The sequence below is a fragment of the Notothenia rossii genome, assembly GCF_949606895.1.
Source record: "Notothenia rossii genome assembly, chromosome: 6".
NCBI lineage: Eukaryota > Metazoa > Chordata > Actinopteri > Perciformes > Nototheniidae > Notothenia > Notothenia rossii.
The window spans coordinates 5,794,931-5,815,089 of record NC_136909.1 but is presented as its reverse complement, the minus strand read 5'-3'; the positions used below and the strand labels follow the sequence as shown (position 1 = coordinate 5,815,089).

Genomic DNA, 20,159 nt, shown 5'->3' with positions numbered 1-20,159 from the left:
TGTACAGTAGGTGGCGGTATGCACCTTTAAAGTTGTTTGCAATCCGCCAAAAACCGAGAGAAGAAAAAGAAGAAGTTCTTCTAATGACTCCTTATCAGAGTGGGTTTAGAAGAGGGCGGAGTACTTTAGATCCACTGCTGTGCCTGGAGTCTGAAGTCAGAAAAGCCCAAGCGAACAAGGAGTGTGTTGTAGCTGTATTCTTTGATGTGGAAAAAGCTTACGATATGATGTGGGAGGAAGGATTATTAATAAAACTGGACATTATGGGTCTGGGAGGTAATGTATACAATTGGATTATGGATTTTTTGTTTGGCCGTGCCATCAGAGTCCGAGTTGGCAAGTCATATTCTCGAAGGCATGAAGTTGAAAATGGAACCCCGCAGGGGAGTGTCATCAGTCCTCTTTTATTTTCTATCATGATCAATGATATATATACACAAGTAGGATCTGATATTGGTAAGTCACTTTTTGCAGATGATGGAGCTATTTGGAAAAGGGGCAGAAATGTAAAATATATTGTAGCTAAGATTCAGGAAGCCATTAGGGAAATTGAAAGCTGGTCTCTGACATGGGGGTTTAGATTGTCGGTGGAAAAAACGGAAACTTTATTTTTTACGAGGAAAAGGATAGGTGAGGAGGTTAGGTTCAAACTTTATGGACAAGATCTAAAGAAAGTGAAGACATTTAAATTTCTGGGAATATGGTTGGACGAGAGAGTCACATGGAGTACTCACATTGATAAAGTCGTAGATAAATGTAAAAGGGTTTTAAATGTTATGAGGTGCTTGGCAGGCACTAAGTGGGGGGCTGATAAAGCTGCTTTGAGGAACGTATACACGGCCTTAATAAGATCAGCCATAGAATACGGACTAATAGTGTATGGGTCAGCTGCATATTCTTCTCTTCAAAAATTAGATAGAGTCCAGGCACAAGCACTAAGGATATGCTGTGGGGCAGTAAGATCTACACCAGTGTCGGCACTTCAGGTAGAGGTCGGAGAAGTACCTATTTCTTTGAGGAGAAAGCAGTTAATTGTTAATTACTGGGCAAATCTACAGGGTCATAAAGATACTCACCCTACTAAACAAACTCTACAAACAAGTTGGGAAAGTAACAAAATAAAAAAAGAAAGTTTTTGTTTTTGTGTTTCGGAAATATGTAAGGAATTCAAAGTTAAAGAATGGAATATTAGTCCGACGGTGTTGTTATCAGCTGTTCCACCATGGTTGCTACCTCAACCTATAGTAGATTTATCACTATTGAAACGGGTACATTCAATGAAAAACAAATTCAATGTACAGGCTTATGTGAACACTGTGCTACATGAACAATATGGGCACTTTATAAAAATATTTACTGATGGATCCAAAAATCCAGAAAATGGTCTAACGAGTTGTGCATTTTATGTTCCTGAGTTAAAAGTCAAAGTGGGAAAGCGTACAAGTGATCACATTGCAGTATATACAGTAGAGATGATGGCTATCTCTCTAGCACTTCAGTGGGTAGAGGAAATACAGCCAATGCGAGTGGTCATTTGCTCTGACTCCAGTGCAGCTCTGGAGAGTATAAACAACTTCTCTTCAGAATGTCGTCAGGATATTTTACATGAAATTTTACAAAGCATGTTTAGGTTAGTTCATCTGGGAATTGTTGTTCAATTTGTGTGGGTTCCAGCGCATGTGGGCATTAGAGGGAATGAAGTAGTGGATCAACTGGCAAAATGTGGTTTGAAAGCAAACCAGATTGATATTATGGTACCCATCAGTAGAGCAGAAGTCAAATCTTTTACTAAAGTGGTTATCAAGCAACAATGGCAAAAACTATGGGACAGTAACACCAAAGGAAGACATTTATATCAGATACAAAGGGAAGTAGGAACAGGAAGCACTTGGGGGAGTAGTAGAAGAGAGCAGAGCATCAACAGCAGGATAAAATTGGGACACTCTGGACTAAACTCATCACTGCATCTGATTGGAAAACATCCAAATGGCAATTGTGATGGTTGCCAACAACCAGAGACAATACATCATGTATTTTTTAGCTGCCCGGACTATAACAGACAAAGATTCATTCTGAAAACTGCACTGGAACAACTCAACATCAAGGACATGGATTTCAAGGCAATATTTGAAAGTAAATCAAGAAATGAAGCAAACAAGCTGATCTTCAAATTCCTCAAAAGCACTGGTCTGAGGACAAGGATTTAGTATGAACATTTAATAACTAAACAGTAGGTGGCGATATATGCTCCAAGTGGAAGCGATTCGCCATTAAAGAAAAGAAGAAGAAGAAGAAGAAGAAGAAGAAGAAGAAGAAGAAGAAGAAGTTCTTTCTAACCTGGATCTGGATCCATGTTGCGTCTCATCGCTACGGTTCTCTCTCTCTCTCTCTCTCTCTCTCTCTCTCTCTCTCTCTCTCTCTCTGTTTGTGTGTTCCTGAGAAAGTGTGTGTGAGCTCCAGCTCCACTGATCCATCATCTGTGTATCTGGATAAACCTCTGAATGGACTCTGTGCTCTTTTTTCTGGAGCGTTTACCTCGGACTATAGGAGCTAGCTTAGCATAGCTGGAAACACGTTAGCAACACTAGTCAGATTGAGAGTTTGATGGAGAGAGAAACGGTGTGTTTAACGGAGTTTGCAGGAAAAGGTGATCTAGTAAACATGAGTAAAGTCCAAAAGCTGCTGTCGTTTAAGAAGCAGGGACTCACTGCTGCTACTGAAGAGATATTTGCCATGTTTGAAAAAACGATAGCAGAGCTCGAGGAGAAGCTGTCTTTTTCCAAAGAGAAGAACGAGAGACTCCAGAAACTACTGGACGCTGTTTTACAGCCTCAGCTTCGGATACACAGAGAAGGTATGTTCCCTCTACTCTTAATTAACAAAAGTTTAAACTCTTAGGTAACACTTAAGACTATTTATTAGTGCTGGGCAACGATTACACATTTGAATCATGATTAATCAAATCATGTTCTGTGATTAATTGCATTGTTATGCACAAAATTCAATAATGAATTCAAAGCAGTGTATTGCACACTTTTATTTTAAACAAATAAGGTTATTTTGAACAATAGTAGGCCTATTCCCTTTACAGAGTAGCATTTCAAATATTTCTTGTAAATCTCAAAAAACATTAATCTAATCAAATATAAAACCAAAGCTATTTGCCACTGCCAGGGCATTCACGTTTTATCTAGTTTGCTATAGAAAACAAGTTAGCCTCCGAGTCCAGTGATAAGGAAATTCAACTTTATGGTGGTTACACATAACTCTGGTTCTATCAACTCTGCCGCCTGGACTAATTACAAATATCCATGTAAGAGTTTGTTACCTTTCTCTATGTTTCTGTCCCCACTAGTGTTGTCACGATACCAACATTTTTGTTTCGATGCCAAGTCAATAATTACGATTTCCATACTTTTTTGATACTTTTCTTAAAAAAGGGGAAACCGTCTTAAATGTCATTATTGTGCTTTATTTCAAACCTGGACATTTTTTTCAGTCATAACACAAACTTTTGAACAATGAGAACAATAAATAAAATTAATTAAAGCAATGGCATTCAAGGTAAAATGGCAAGAGTTATGATATTAGGGTCATGTCGAGTCAGATCGCTATCCCTTTAAAGAGCAACTTCCAGGTTAAAGACACCTGTGAATAAATGTGTAGGAAAATGATGTATACACTAGATTTTCCCAAAAATATACATAAATATACACTACAGTGACATCTGGCGTCGTTTTTGTAAGACATTTTTACTTCCGCATCAAAAAAGCCTCCCCACGTGACCTCCCGCGTGTGACGTAACACGGGGGGGACACAAGGGGTAGAGCGGCCGGTGTAACGTATTAATAAACATGGATCCCAATGCTAGTTTCGACAGAGAAGACAGAGAAGAAGTTGAACATGTATATTCAAATGCATATGACGGACCACAACCTTATAATTATGAGCCTGCTTGGCGTCCAAGAGACCAGGAGCAGCCAAGGATTAGAAGAAATAACGGCCATCGGAGAGAAATTGAGCTGTGGTGTGAGGAGAACCAGTGGAGAACTGGTCAGCAACCTCGGTGAGTGACCGGCGTTAGCTAAAGAATGTTAGCTAACGTCACATCACAATATTGTAAAGTTAGCTATCATATATCAGGCTATAACTAAAGTAGCATTGATAATATAGTATCGTTACTGGCAGGACTGTTGATACTGATCCATAACAGAAACTAATGCGCAAGTATCAGCCGTATCTCGCGTTACCTAATGCAACTCCACACTACGTTACGGTGCTGTACCGGAGGGGAGAGAGAGAGCAGTGAAGGGGGGGAGAGAGATGTAATACGGTTTCCTGATAAACGTTACCTAATGCAACTCCACACTACCTTCGGAGCTGTACCGGAGGGGAGAGAGAGAGCAGTGAAGCTGCTGCTGCTGCTGCTGCTGCTGCTGCTGCTGCTGCTGCTGCCGGAGCTGATAAACAAGCTGTGTGTATTGACGGATCCACACTAGCTATCAGCCTCACACGGTCCTGGCTTCGATATCCCATACTGCACTCCCTCACATCACTTGACTCATAATCCTCCGGTCGAAAATGAGCGCCACAAACGACCGCGTTTTTCGTCACAGACGCAGCATTGAAGTCCCGTCTCTTTGTCTGCACAAAACGAACCCAGGACCGGAAGCTAGCTAGCTTTCTTTTCCTGTTAGGGAAATAGTGGACTTGATGTCCTGACAGGCTGGTATTTGTGCAACCTGCACAAACACAATACTGCACCATGATTACAAATGGTGAAATACAATGTAAAACTACCGAAAAATACCAGCTCACTAAAACACAACCGCAAAACACAACTGCTCAACGCAACTACTAACTATTCCCGCGGTCAGAGAGCGGAGATGTGTCCCCTTTGTGATGTAATATGACGTATGACCTTACAAAAAAGCCGTTTTTAAGAGCAGAGCTAAAAATTGCTCCTTTCCTTCTGAATTCCTGCCCTTATGTCTCGTAAAACATATCAAATCCTGTTTCACTTTTTTTTTTTTTTATTGTAATTTTCAAGCAAGTTTAAGCATAAATGTTGGGTGGGGTGGCGCGCATGTGTGTGTGTGCATGGTAGAGAGAGCGAGAGTGTTTTGAAGTGAACGAAGCAGCAGCAAAATAGGTCTGTCCAGTGTCTTCAAAGTTAGATCTGTAACAAAGACCTTAATAAGTGCAACGGGCTCCCAAAGAAGAGCTCACCTGTCTGCCTTATTGAAAAGTGGGTTATTAAACCCAAAGTTTGTTGCTTCGGCCCTGGTAGACTGCAGAGAGTCATCCCTTGTTTTCATCTTCTACGGTCTGGGAGCCAACAGGAAAGTTTAACACAAGAATACGTATGAACTAAAGTAGCAGCATCATCTCAAACAAGGAGCTTAGAGCGGCTGACATCGGCTGCAGGGAGTGGAGGCAGAGCGCTGAACACAATCAGGAAATACTGCTCCTATTAAACAATGTCATTCTAAACAGGTTAAAGTACCGATTCTAATTAAATGGAGGAATCATAACGTTTTTAACGGCAGGGTATAGCGATACCTTTCTAGTATCTGTGCACAGTGCAACACTAGTCCCCGCCACTTATTTTCTGTTTTGGTTCATGTGAGCACTGCAGCAGTCTAAAGCCCCTGACACACCAACCCGATTTTGGCAGTCAGAGACCGTCAGAGGCAGTCCGGCTTCAGGTGATCATGTAGAGCTGTGTGTCTCCCTCAAACTCAGCAGCTGATCGGATCTCTGATCCCTCTCTCTTGTCCGGTTATACTTCACTCGCGTTTATGTCCATATCGATCAGATCCAGCTCTCCTGATCGGCCTTTATAGAGAGCACCGACCAAACTATTAAGAGTGAATATCGGCCGTTAATGATCGGCGGTCAATCAATCGGAGCATCCCGAATTATTACCGCACATTTTGACCGGCAGGTTTTGAATTTACCGTTTTTTTATAAATTTGACCAGCTAAAAACCGGTAATTACCGGCTAACAGAAACCCTGGTCCCAACCTATCGTCTTTGTATACAGTCGTCTAGCTGAATCCCCTCTCGCGGCTGTGTGTCTGTGGATTCAGCGGGATGTCTGCAGGAGGTACTTAGAGTAAAGTTGTTATATATATTATACATATAATGGGACTGTTCTAGTGGTAAACACTTAAGAAAGAACATGTCAAGCTATGTGCTGTATCACAAACAATGCGCTGCATGTTTTGGGAGTAATATTGTCTGTGTTTACATTAGCAAGCATCGCTAACACTCACGGCCCGTCCACACAGCAGCTTTAAAAAAATCTTCCAACGCTTCTCTGCCCATTCACTTTGAATGGGGTGACGTCACTTTGCCTCGCTTTTCGCCAAACTGCATTGTGGGGAAGCAAAGCGAAGATTTCCAGGATTTTCAGGATTCAAAAGTTGAGCAATGTTCAACTTTTGAAGCTGAGGTGGAAGCCTCAGCCAATCAAATCCCGTTTATGCAAATCTGACAGTTCAAGCGCTAGCCAATCAAACCACGTGTAAGCTGGGAGAGACATACCGCAGTTCATTTCCTCATATTCCAAACGAGAAATTACGGTAGCAAATCACCCGGTTCTTTATGACCAGTCGATAATAATTTACCGGGATACAAACCGGAGGAACCAGGCATGGAGGGAGGTGGCAGAGACAGTGGGTGAAACTGGTAGGTTTTCGACTGTTTGGGGATTTTATATCCAGTTTACTTCGTTTAAACATTGCTAGCAAGCATAGACAGTATCTTTAGCCAGCATGGAATGTAGCATAAAATAGCACCATAGACATTAATCTTATAAATGTTCATCATAGCCCTTCCCGCTGACACTTTACCTCTGCCACATCATAGACTATATGCATCACATTAATGCACACAATGTCATACTCCTTTCTGCAAATGTTCTGAGTTGAGAAGAACCGGGGTTTATTGCTTTGTATGTCGGGGGCGGGAGATTCATGTGACTGGTTGTTGGTCGCGTTGCGCAAAAAATCCCCAAGCTTTCAGTCACGCCCAGCTCCAAGATTTTCAAGATTTTTTTAAAGCTGCTGTGTGGAAGGGCCGTCAGAGCTAACGCTGTACTGGAGAGAATATGTGTAACATAATGTCCTTGCGGTAAACCCTGCGTGAGAGAAATGTTTGAGCTTCATACTGTTTCAGAAATAATGCTTGAAGTGGTTTGGAACATAATATGACATTTAATTACAGCAGCGTTTAGTTGAGTTTCTCCAAGTGGAAAACTCTCTTAGCAGGGGAAAGCTACATGACGCTACAAAGGGGCGTGGCTAGCAGCAGCTATTCCATTTAAAGCAGAATCAGCCTTTTTGGAACAAAGCTGGAATAGAGGGTATGAGTAGTATGAGGTGTTTTCAAATATAGCATAATAGGTCCACTTTAAATAAGGTTTAAATGTAGGATTTTTTATTTGTAATAGAGTATTACCATTCTAGAGGCGTAGTGTAGCTGTGAATGATCCCAAATACAGTGCATTAATTAGGGCTGCAAAATGTCTCCCATTTTAATGATGATTCGATTTTTCAATGCTAACACTTCACAGTTTTTCCTGACTGTGTGTTTCCTGTTTCCTGCAGACGTACAGCTGCTGGTGGTGGTTAAAGAAGAGCTTCTCCCTGACCAGCAGGAGTGGAGCACCAGTCTGGACCAGGAGGACCCAGAGTCCCCCCGATACATTAAGCAAGAACAGGAGGAACTCAGGATCAGTCAGGAGGGAGAGCAGCTTCAGGAGCTGGAAGAGGCTGATATCATCAAGTCCACTTTCACTCCTGACCCTGTGAAAAGTGAAGATGATAAAGAGAAACCTCAGTCCTCACAGCCTCATCAAAGACAAACTGAACACATGGAAACAGAAGCTGATGGAGATGACTGTCGAGGACCAGAACCTGCCAGGAACTCAGTTCCAGAAAGTAGTTTACAACCAAAGACTGAGGACAACACTGGAGACTCATCTGAACCTGAATCTGGAGACTCTTCTGAACCTGACACTGAAGACAGTGCTGATTGGAAGGAGACCAGAGAACCTGTGACAGACTCAACCTCACTGAAAAATAGACAAGAATCTGTCAGTGATTCAAGCCGTAGTGCTGTAAAGAAACAATTTGGCTGCTCTGTGTGTTCAAAATCTTATACATATAGAAGTCATGTTCAGCGACACATGAGAGTACACACACGAGATAAACCCTTTAGCTGCTCAGTTTGTGCCAAATCTTTTGCAGTGAATGACACTTTAAAAAAACACATGAGAATCCACACAGGAGAGAAACCATACAGATGCTCAGTCTGTAAGAAACCTTTTTCACAGAGAGAAAATGTAAAGGACCACATGAGAATCCACACAGGAGAGAAACCATACAGATGCTCAGTCTGTAAGAAAGCTTTTTCACATAATAGAAATTTAAAGACACACATGACAGTCCACACAGGAGAGAAACCACACAGCTGCTCAGTCTGTAAGAAAGCTTTTTCACAGAATAGAAATTTAAAGATACACATGAGAGTCCACACAGGAGATAAACCACACAGCTGCTCAGTCTGTAAGAAAGCTTTTTCACAGAATAGAAATTTAAAGGAACACATGGGAATCCACACAGGAGTGAAACCACACAGCTGCTCAGTCTGTCAGAAAGCTTTTTCACAAAGTAGAGGTTTAAGAAAACACATGAGAGTCCACACAGGAGAGAAACCATACAGATGCTCAGTCTGTAAGAAACCTTTTTCACAGAGAGAACATTTAAAGACACACATGAGAGTCCACACAGGAGTGAAACCACACAGCTGCTCAGTCTGTCAGAAAGCTTTTTCACAAAGTGGAGGTTTAAGAAAACACATGAGAGTCCACACAGGAGAGGAAATATACAGCTGCAATGTTTGTGACAAAAGATTTCAATGTCGTAGTGATTTCAAAAGACACAAGTGTGTTGGTCGTCAGTCGTCACAGCTTAATGACATTCATACTGAGGATAACAGAGATGCAGAGCCTCCAATCAGCAGCTCAGATGCACACATGGAAAGAGAACCTGATGGAGAGGACAATGAATGTCTTATGAAAGTTCACATATGAGAAAATTCTGTCTAACTGGATTAACATTGTTTCACAACATTCATATAAGACTTAAATGAAGTCCATCTTTATCAACATAAGTGGAGAATATGTTTAACCTGTTAGGCCCCAAGCCTGTTTTTCAGGTTTCAGGCTCGAAAATGACATTCCCAGAACAAATGACCATAACTTATCTTCTAAAAGGGTTAAATTAATAATATTTTTTCTCAAAGTAATGATAAACCTGTGAGTTGGATGTAGAAAAGTCAGAATCAATATAGATGTTTTTTATTTTAAAGAAAATTCAGAGTGAACATGGTAAAAAACTAAATTATAGTGTCCGTCCAAAACATATGTTTTACTTATAATGAAAACTAACCTTGGATGATGGGTTAGTAGACTAAAAGCTTTAGGAATCCAAAGTACAACATATAATAAGTACCCTGTATCAAGATTGATGCAAAACAAGTGATATTTGACATTTATAGACAGATTTAGCAAAAACAAACCTCTTCTGGGGCCATTTGGGTGGATTTTCCATATCTCTGGCCCCCCTTGTTCGATTTTGACATGTGACATCTCTTTCTGACCGTTAGAGCCAATATAATCCAAGGGAAATCGTCCCGCATACACTCATGTTAAAAAAAGGTGGCGTCTCTGCGTATGTTAGCTTGCAGCAGAGGGGAGAAATATCCCTGCTCTGATATAAAGCAACTGAAAAGCTGTTTTATTGCTCATGGATTATCAGAACATTTCAAAGGGGACGCAGCCACATTTTTATATTAACCTATGGATTAACTACAGCATCGTTTTTATTGTTTTAATGCCATTGAAGACCAGTTTAGACCAGACAAATACGAAGGTAAGCCATGTTAGCGTTGTGGGCTACCTAGCGCCACTTGTTTTGATGTACGTGTTTGTTGATAACGTCGCGAGTTTGTATCTTTCAGTGTTGAGATGGGCACCGTTAGATTCTGTTTCTCCTTGCAATCATAAACGATGTGCTGGATGTGCACCTAGGATAAGTAATAAGGGAGCTAGGAGTGATTATCGGCGCAGTAATAGGTTAGCATTTTTCGCTCAGGGGTCATTTAGATGCTTCTTATGAGACTTGTGTTTTGTTTTGGTAAAAATGGTTTGTGTCATCAGTTAGCTGAAATTATTCCCGTTAATCTGGTATAACACAATAATAGGTTCTTAAATATTAAGATCCCCTGAGACACAGTGTCGTGAAAAAAGAACCCGCCGACGGGGGACCTTGGGGCTTAACAGGTTAATGTTTTTGTCATACTGATTTATACGTTAACCACTGACTGTTGATGAACCATTTTATATTGGATTAAGGGCTCCAAGTTTCCATATAGAGATATAGGATGATTTGATGTTTTGTTCTTTATCTCTAAATGTTTTTTTTATCATTGCTGTCCTGTTAATGAGTCCTGTTTTACATAAATGAACCTGTTATCTGATTGTTTTTGCTTCTGTAACTGTAAGGGAATACATTTGCCTATTTTGTATCCGGACTACCCAATACCGTTACATTTAATACGTTACTCCCTAAGCCTGATTTCACCCACCTGCAACCGATTCACTAATAATCACAAATGTTCATTTCTTTGACCCCTTGACTCGGCTATTTCTTGTTTAATAATCTGACGGACGGACAACTTCTCACTTCACAAAAGAAGAAATCTAGATCGCAAAATAATTAAATAAGTGAGTGCCTGTTTTTCCTGGCCAAGGACAGGTTCCTTGAACACAACACGAGCGTAACGTGTCTTCACGTGGTTATGTCTCGTCTGAAAGGAGTGCTAGATGGTAAGTATTTTGAGAAGAGTACTGTCACACCGGTGTGATAATTCTATAACACACCGTTTAATCCCGGGTACACCCTCCACCGGGGTCTCCAGGGCGGGTGCCGATGCTAATGTAGGCTACATCGGAAATCTTTTTTCTACTTCATGCTATCTGCACAAATGGTTAACATTGAAAATAAAAAATATCAGGCAGTTCAGGGAGAGTCGAAGTCAGGCAGGCAGGCAGCTTTGCATGACATTCTTCAGGACGTGTTTCATTGTGATGATAGCGAGGGTGAGTCATTCTGCTTTTTGGCAAGACAGTACAGTAGTGAGTGATTACTGAGAGAAAAATATTCAAAGAGATAATTTATTCAAAGTGTTTCAAGTGTTGTTACTTTAAAGTGTTGTTACTGACCCTTTTCTCTTTTATTTTCTTTGCCTCCCCTGTAACTGCTGAGACCTTGAGGAACATGCACACTGGACTGACCTGCTCTGGCAACCTGTTTTCCACTGTACGTATTTGGTTATGGTATATTATTTAGATACATAAAAGGCACAATGCACCCCCCCAGAGCTGCACCCCATATAGACATACATGTATTGAGTGTGATATTTTGCATAGGTCATGTGAAATCATCTTTACACACTTGAAAACTCTGACTGGAAGTTACACTGCAGATGTAAACGTTTATAAACACAGCTCAAGTCTTTCACAGCCATAAATGTTCCTCTGTGTCACCTTGTTTATTATCTTTAGTGGCAGTAATCAAATCAAATCTATCAATACATATTTGGAACAAGGACCCTTAGTCACGAATATACAGGACTATCTCAGAAAATTAGAATATTGTGATAAAGTTCTTTATTTTCTGTAATGCAATTAAAAAAAAAAAAAAATGTCATACATTCTGGATTCATTACAAATCAACTGAAATATTGCAAGCCTTTTATTATTTTAATATTGCTGATTATGGCATACAGCTTAAGAAAACTCAAAAATCCTATCTCAAAAAATTAGAATAGTTCCTCAGACCAAGTAAAAAAAAAAGATTTATAACAGCAAAACACAATCAAACATTTGAAAATGTCCATTAATGCACTCAGTACTTGGTTGGGAATCCTTTTGCACGGATTACTGCATCAATGCGGCGTGGCATGGAGGCAATCAGCCTGTGGCATTGCTGAGGTGTTATGGATGCCCAGGATGCTTCAATAGCGGCCTTTAGCTCATTAGCATTGTTGGGTCTGGTGTCTTTCAGCTTCTTCTTCACAATACCCCACATATTCTCTATGGGGTTCAGGTCAGGGGAATTTGCAGGCCAATCGAGGACAGTAATGCCATGGTCAGTACACCAGTTACTGGTGGTTTTGGCACTGTGGGCAGGTGCCAGATCATGCTGGAAAATGAATTCCTCATCTCCATAGAGCTTTTCAGCAGACGGAAGCATGTAGTGCTCTAAAATCTCTTGGTACAGAGCTGCATTTACTCTGGGCTTGATGAAACACAGTGGACCAACACCAGCAGCTGACATGGCTCCCCAAACCATCGCTGACTGTGGGAACTTCACACTGGATTTCAAGCAACTTGGATTTTGCTCCTCTCCAGCCTTTCTCCAGACTCTGGCGCCTTGACTTCCAAATGAAATACAAAACTTGCTTTCGTCTGAAAAGAGGACTTTGGACCACTGTGCAACTATCCAGTGCTTCTTTTCCTTAGCCCAAGTCAGACGCCTCTTCCGTTGTCTTGAGTTCAGAAGTGGCTTGACCATGGGAATACGGCTATTGTAGCCCATTTCCCGGACACGTCTGTGAACAGTGACTTTTGATACCTGGACTCCAGCTTCAGTCCACTGTCTTTGAAGCTCCCCCAAATTCTGGAAGCGACTCTTCTTCACAATGCTGTTAAGGCTGCGGTCATCTCTCTTGGTTGTGCAGCGTTTCCTGCCACATTTCCCCCTTCCAACAGACTTTTTGTGGATGTGCTTTGAAACTGCACTCTGTGAACAGCTTGCTCTTTGAGAAATTTCTTTTTGTGTCTTACCCTCCTGATGGAGGGTGTCAATGACGGTCCTCTGGACAGCAGTCAGATCAGCAGTCTTCCCCATACTTGTGATTTAGTTTACTGAACCAAGCTGAATGTTTTTCAAGGCTCAGGAAACCCTTGCAGGTGTTTCGAGTTAATTAGACGATTCAAGTGATTCGTTGAACACCCTACTAGTATACTTTTTCATGATATTCTAATATTTAGAGATAGGATATTTGAGTTTTCTTAAGCTGTATGCCATAATCAGCAATATTAAAATAATAAAAGGCTTGCAATATTTCAGTTGATTTGTAATGAATCCAGAATGTATGACATTTTTGTTTTTTTAATTGCATTACAGAAAATAAAGAACTTTATCACAATATTCTAATTTTCTGAGACAGTCCTGTAATGGGTTGATTGTCAGACAAATGATTGTATACATATTTTCCTAATGATGTTTTGTCTCCACAGTTTGGTTGGACTTATGTGACTCTGCTGATCGTGGTGACTCAGTCTCACCTCATCATTCACAACCTGTTTGAGGGGATGATCTGGTAAATAAACAGTCCTTTATCATCTTCACATAGATAAAGCTTCACCTTAATAATTTCTTAAGTTTCTGTCTTTAAAAAGAAAATATTCCACTGTGTTTTACCATTTCAATAAACTTGAACATTTTTCACATTTTCACATTATACTCACACTGGGCCTCATTGCATTTAAAGGTCTCATGTCATGCTTTTTCCGGTTATTACCCGTCCCCTTGTGTGTTATGAAGGTTTTTCTGCATGTAAACGGTCTGCAGAGTCAAAAAACCTCAAAGTACACCCTGTAGTGAGTAAAACTCTAACACAGAAAAGACCTGTCTATGCTGCCCCAGAACGCCTCGTTCGAAATTTCTAATTTTCCAATGTTTTCTTCCTGGGTATCGTGACGTAGGGATACCCAGTAGCCACGCCCAGAGCTATGGCCGCAGCCTCTGCCAGCCGAACATATATACTGTTGGAAGCTCAGGTTCAGTTCAAAACTGTATCCAGTCATGCCAACGAGGGTCTGTTTCCTGTCTTGTGAGGGGAAATCTTCAATGTATGCCTTAACGAGGGCAGAAACCACGACGAAGTCAGTGCTTGACATTTCTTGTTAACACTGTTCCTTCAGATGTTCGAGTGCAGGGCACACAGTACAAACATTGCAGCGATTCATGCTGGATATGCACAGCGTAGGACACTGAAGGACGATGCCGTTCCTACTTTGTTTGGACCAGCGGGAGATTCGGGTACACAACCTGTAAGTACGCATAGTTGTTTGTGTATTTATGATGTTTAAAACAAACAAGGTATCGACCACGACTGTTTAAATGGGTAAACGTTTTTGGGGCTGCTAAGCCATTGACACAGTGCTAACTGGGCTAACTAAGTTGCTAGCATTTCCATATATCAACTCCAATGTCAGCAGATGGCCCAACCCACTCTCACGGCATTTCGTGTTATAGTCACAACATTTAATCTATTGATTCGTGTTCACCAACACGATTATCCCCCTTTTTTCATGTCACACTGAACGATTTTAAAAGCAATGTATTTCTACTGGTAATGTGTTTCGTGCCTGTGTCAGTACCATATGTGTTCGCCCTACCATATGTGTTCGGGGTCCGTCGCTTACCGATGACGTCACGCATTGGGATTGGCTGTACGGTAATCGCACGCTGATTGGTGTAACTAGGGGCACTGACTATGCTATACCGGTATAACGGGAATAACAGGTCACAACCGTAAGCGACCTGTTATCATTCAGGAAACAACAGCGAAGCATCTGGGGTGTTTTCTCCACATAACTGCTCACGTCACTGTCACTAGTATTTATTTATACATACTAGGGCTGTACCCAAATATCAGAATATTCGTTCGTTGGAGTACTATTCGTTTTGTAATCTCCAATATCAACGTAAGAGCTTGTGCCTCTTCGGGGGGTGCTAACACTTAACCATAAACGTTATTGTTTACTTTCTCTGTCTTGCTATGGCACTTTCTCATTTCCCCCTCCTCGACTCCTCGACTCCTCGGTCCTCCGGTAGTGACCTGGAAATGAATTTCAGCGCGCCATGTTGAAGGACATCTAATTTCTCTAAATGCACTTCAAGGACCGAGGATCGAGCGTCGAGGAGGCTCTCTGGAGGAGCTATAACCGAGGATACACGGATGGGTCCTCCACGGCTCCTTCGTAGATGCATTTCCGGGAACAGAGATGTTTCAAATCGTGACGTCTATGGTCATGACGCACGGCAAATGGAAAATGTAACCGGGGTGAAAAGGGTGTTACTTACTTTACTTAATTATGAATGTTGTTACATCAAGGCTGAAAATTCGTTTTTTTTTATATGATATTTGTATTATATTTGCATTTACTCTTGTGGAAGTGCACATCCCCTGTCCTCCACCAGGGGGTACTGCAGCACCCTCAGCACCCCTACTTCCCACGGCCCTGGCACTACACCCCAGCAATGTGTGTGAAAGACAATAGACTTTACAGCATGTTTTTTGAAATTGAAGTTGCGTTGGTTGTTGACGGCAGTGTGTGCCAACCCTTGGTAAATGATTGCCCCCCCATTCGATTTGTTCTAGAGCCAACCCTACTTCAGTCTGCGTACAAATGACACGACTTTGCAAAGGCGTGCAATAGATACGCAGACGTCCGTTTTTGCGTGCATATGATACTCCCACGTTACGTTTGTTATGAACGTATGTCAAATACGTTTTTTTTCTACAATTTTCTCCCACGTTACGTTTGTTATGAACGTATCTTAAATGCGTTTACTTTCTACATATCTTTGCCATTTATTTAACCCTAACCCGAACCATAACCCAATAAGCTGCTGTGTCGTTTATTGCACCGCAAACATTAAAACTGTCATTGGAACGGCGATCAAGCCTGAAGCCACAGATCTCTTTGTTTTAATGTTTGAGGTGCAATAAACGACACAGCAGCTTATATCCAGTCTCTGATTGTGTTGTCGTTATTATGAGAGTGCTCTCGTACTTGTTTGATTCTGAAATTGTATATTTATATAAATATATGTGTGTGTATATGTCCGCATATATAGCCTGTTATTGTCTCATTATACCGCACTGTGAATGAATTAAAAGTAGATATATAAGTCGTCATGAACACATCTGTCCATCAGACAGAGTGCTGCTGTGCCTCCTGTCATCATTAATGGACGTCTCTTTAAAATGACCGCTCAGAGGAGAGGATTTCTCATTTCTCTAACCGCCTGCTGCTTCCCCTCCTCTCTCCTCGGTTCCCCTCCTCGACTCCTCCGCTCGCATCTCCTGTGGGCGGGAGTAAGTCACGAGGATAGGAGTCGAGGAGGGGCAATTAGAGAATTGAGAGGCCTTTCCTCTCATAGAACTTAATCATAGCCTGTTAAGACTTCACAGAGGCGGTATAGATCTTCAGTTCTGCTGGACGCCTGCACATGAGGGGGTAAAAGGGAACGAGAGTGCTGATAAATTAGCAAAAAGTGCAATAAAAAAGGAATTAACATTACCAGTTAAACTTGGAAAAGGAGAAGGAAAAGCAGTAATTAAGAAAAAAGGGATGGAGATCTGGCAGAAAAGGTGGGATAAAGACCAGAAAGTCAAAGACTATCGCAAAGTTTCAAAAGAGAATCACAATGAATATTTATAAAGAAAGAAACAGAAGGGAGGAAATCATGATAGCTACACTCTGAATAAATCACATTGAACGGTACGCTGTATATCATGGGGAAAAGTGACAGTGACAAGTGTAGGAACTGTGGAATTAAAGAACATGTAGAACCTATCTTGTTACATTGTGACATCTATAAAGCTGAAAGAGAAAAACTAAAGGATAAAGTTATAGAGGCAGAGAGGGAATGGAGTGTGGTTGGTGTTTTGGGAACAAAAGGAAAGGAGTAAGAGCTACCAGAAAGGCAGTGTTTACCTTTCTGAGTGAAACTGGGGTAGGACAAATAATTTAACATTAGGTCAGGAAAGATCATAGATTTTTATGTTTTTTTGTTTATTTTTATTTTTTATTAGATCATAGATAGATACAGGGCCGTGGGAAGTAGGGGTGCTGAGGGTGCTGCAGCACCCCCTGGTGGAGGACAGGGGATCTGCACTTCTACAAGATATAATACAAAAAAAACGAATTTTCAGCCTTGATGTAACAACATTCATATTTAAGTAAAGATAACACCCTTTTCACCCCGGTTACATTTTCCATTTGCCCTGTACGATGGACGTTGTAATGATGAAATGGGGGATGTTGGTTTATCAGGCGCCCGCAGCTCACAGCCAAAGTGAGAGAGATAGAGGGAGGGGGTGCACCGGTACCGGCGGGGATTGTTGTTCTGTTGCGCTAACGGATATAAGAAGCTGTTTCTACAATAATGTGGAGGGAGAGTTCTGTCCTGTCAGACTGAGAGGCTCAGTGAGGTAAAGGACTATGAGGGTTTAGATAGTTCACTTTAGTCTCAAACATATTGATCACAATTTATGTAAACAAATATTTCCAAGGCACACCTTTATAATTATTAGGATAAATAAAAACAGGTTTGAAATCATTCCAATGTATACTATAGGACAGTAAACCAAAAATATTGTTTAAAACTGGAGAGATTTAAAAATATGCATAAATAAATAAATGTTAACTGGTAAAATAAGATATGAATGAACAACAAAAATAAAATAAGTTGCAGTTATTTGTTATTGGCTGTGGTAGGTTATTGAAAATGTTCACATACTTATTTGATTAATAAAATGCAAACCGATCTTTTTCATATGGGTGTTTAGAGTTGTACCCCCTAATCAGTCTCTAGTAATTGGGCGCTCAAAGTGTACCAGATTGAAGCATTTTACTTTAAAATGTTAAAGATCTATTCACCAAAATTATTCCAAACCACATTCTTCCAAACTCTCTGCTGTAGTATGACCAACAGGAGACTATTGATGTGTGTGGTGAGTTTGGTAGAAATATAATAATAACGTTATTGAAGATTATACCATATTTATTGAAGATTTTACATTAGAAATATTCTCCAAAATTATTCAAAAGCACATTCTTCCAAACTCTCTGCTGTAGTATGAGCATCGGGAGACTATTGATGTGTGTAGTGAGTTTGGTAGTAATATACTGTATAATAGTGAAGTGATTGAATATTATTGTATTCTCTTTTTTCGGTGTTGCACTTTGCAGACGGTCCCTGAGCACTCGTTTCTTCTCCGGCTGCAGATAGAGACCAATGCAATGTGTCCAGTTTGGAGGACAGCACGTATTGCCTTTTTTTAATCAACATGTGATTGTAGTTCGTTGTCAACCTTACCACGGTACTTAGGAGAGGTAATTTGTGTCTGAATAACGTTTTGTTCATGAGTTATTGATCCGTGAAATCTGCCAATATCGTTCTAACTTTACTCAACTTCCACACCGAGGGAGAGGCCTGCCTATGCGGAGCCTGAAGAGGCTTCAACAACGGCCACAACCGCCGGCGTAGTGACACTGTCTGTAGTAGGCTAGTAGCAGAGTGATTTTATAATTGATCGAATCCGCGCTGCTGCGCCAGCCAACAGAGCGTGCGTGTGATATATTTAGTAGCAGGATGTGCACTCAAAAATAGGGCTCCCCCGAAAGCAAATGGGTAATTCGAACACTGTATATATATATATATATATATACGGTATATATATATACGGTATATGTATATATATATATATATATATACACAGATAACTCCCCAAACAGGCGAAAACCTACCAGTTTCACCCACTGTCTCTGCCACCTCCCTCCATGCCTGGTTCCTCCGGTTTGTATCCCGGTAAATAGTTACTGGTCGTAAAGAACCGGGTGATTTGCTACCGTAATTTCTCGTTTGGAATATGAGGAAATGAACTGCGGTCTGGCTCTCCCAGCTTACACGCGGTTTGATTGGCTAGCGCTTGTACTGTCAGATTTGCATAAACGGGATTTGATTGGCTGACGCTTCCACCTCTGCTTCAAAAGTTGAACATTGCTCAACTTTTGAAGCCTGAGATGCCTGGAAAATTTCGCTTTGCTTCCCACAATGCAGTTCGGCGAAAAGTGAGGCAACGTGATGTCACCCCATTCAAAGTGAATGGGCAGAAGCGTTGGAAGATTTTTTTAACGCTGCTGTGTGGACGGGCCGTTATACTTCACTCGCAGAGCTAACGCTGTGCTGGAGAGAATATGTGTAACATAATGTCCTTGCGGTAAACCCTGCGAGAGAGAAACGTTTGAGCTTCATACTCTTTCAGAAATAATGCTTGAAGGGGTTTGGAGCATAATATGGCATTTAATCACAGCAGCGTTTAGCTGAGTTTCTCCTAGTAGAAAACTCTCTTAGCAGGGGAAAGCTGCATGATGCTACAAAGGGGCGTGGCTAGGAGCAGCTGTTCAATTTAAAGCAGAATCAGCCTTTTTGGAACAGGGCTGGTATAGAGGGGTATGAGTAGTATGAGGCATGGCTACAATGGTTAGGTATGGCCCTACAATATATTTTTCAAATATAGCATAATAGGTCCACTTTAAATAAGGTTTAAATGCAGGATTTTTATTTGTAATAAAGTATTACCATTATATAGACGTAGTGTAGCTGTGAACAATCCCAAATACAATGCATTAATTAGGGCTGCAAAATGTCTCCCATTTTAATGATGATTAGATTTTTAAATGCTAAAACTTAACAGTTTTTTCTGACTGTGTGTTTCCAGCAGCCGTACAGTTGCTGGTGGTGGTTAAAGAAGAGCCTCTCCCTGGCCAGCAGGAGTGGAGCTCCAGTCCAGAGGACCCAGAGTCCAACCCATACATTAAGCAAGAACAGCAGGAACTCAGGATCAGTCAGGAGGGAGAGCAGCTTCAGGAGCTGGAGGAGGCTGATATCATCAAGTCCACTTTCACTGCTGACCCTGTGAAGAGTGAAGATGATAAAGAGAAACCTCAGTCCTCACAGCCTCATCAAAGACAAACTGAACACATGGAAACAGAAGCTGATGGAGATGACTGTCGAGGACCAGAACCAGCCAGGAACTCAGATCCAGAAAGTAGTTTATAACCAAAGACTGAGGACAACACTGGAGACTCATCTGAACCTGACACTGAAGACAGTGCTGATTGGAAGGAGACCAGAGAACCTGCGTCAGGCTCAAACTCACTGAAAAATAGACAAGAATCTGTCAGTGATTCTAGCCGTAGCGCTGTAAAGAAACAATTTTGC

The 20,159-nt window shown here is 41.1% G+C and overlaps 1 protein-coding gene across 1 annotated transcript; it reads left to right on the top strand.

Annotated features, from left to right (window-relative positions):
- Nucleotides 1–2,482: 2,482 nt before the first annotated feature.
- On the top strand, nucleotides 2,483–13,462 carry LOC307042924 (uncharacterized protein; the record flags this gene model as incomplete). The annotated part of the gene is made up of 3 exons (XM_079687083.1): nucleotides 2,483–2,854; nucleotides 7,614–7,813; nucleotides 13,376–13,462. The coding sequence occupies exons 1-3, from the start codon at nucleotides 2,605–2,607 to the stop codon at nucleotides 13,460–13,462; spliced, it is 537 nt and encodes a 178-aa protein (XP_079543209.1). The 5' UTR covers nucleotides 2,483–2,604.
- Nucleotides 13,463–20,159: the final 6,697 nt, after the last annotated feature.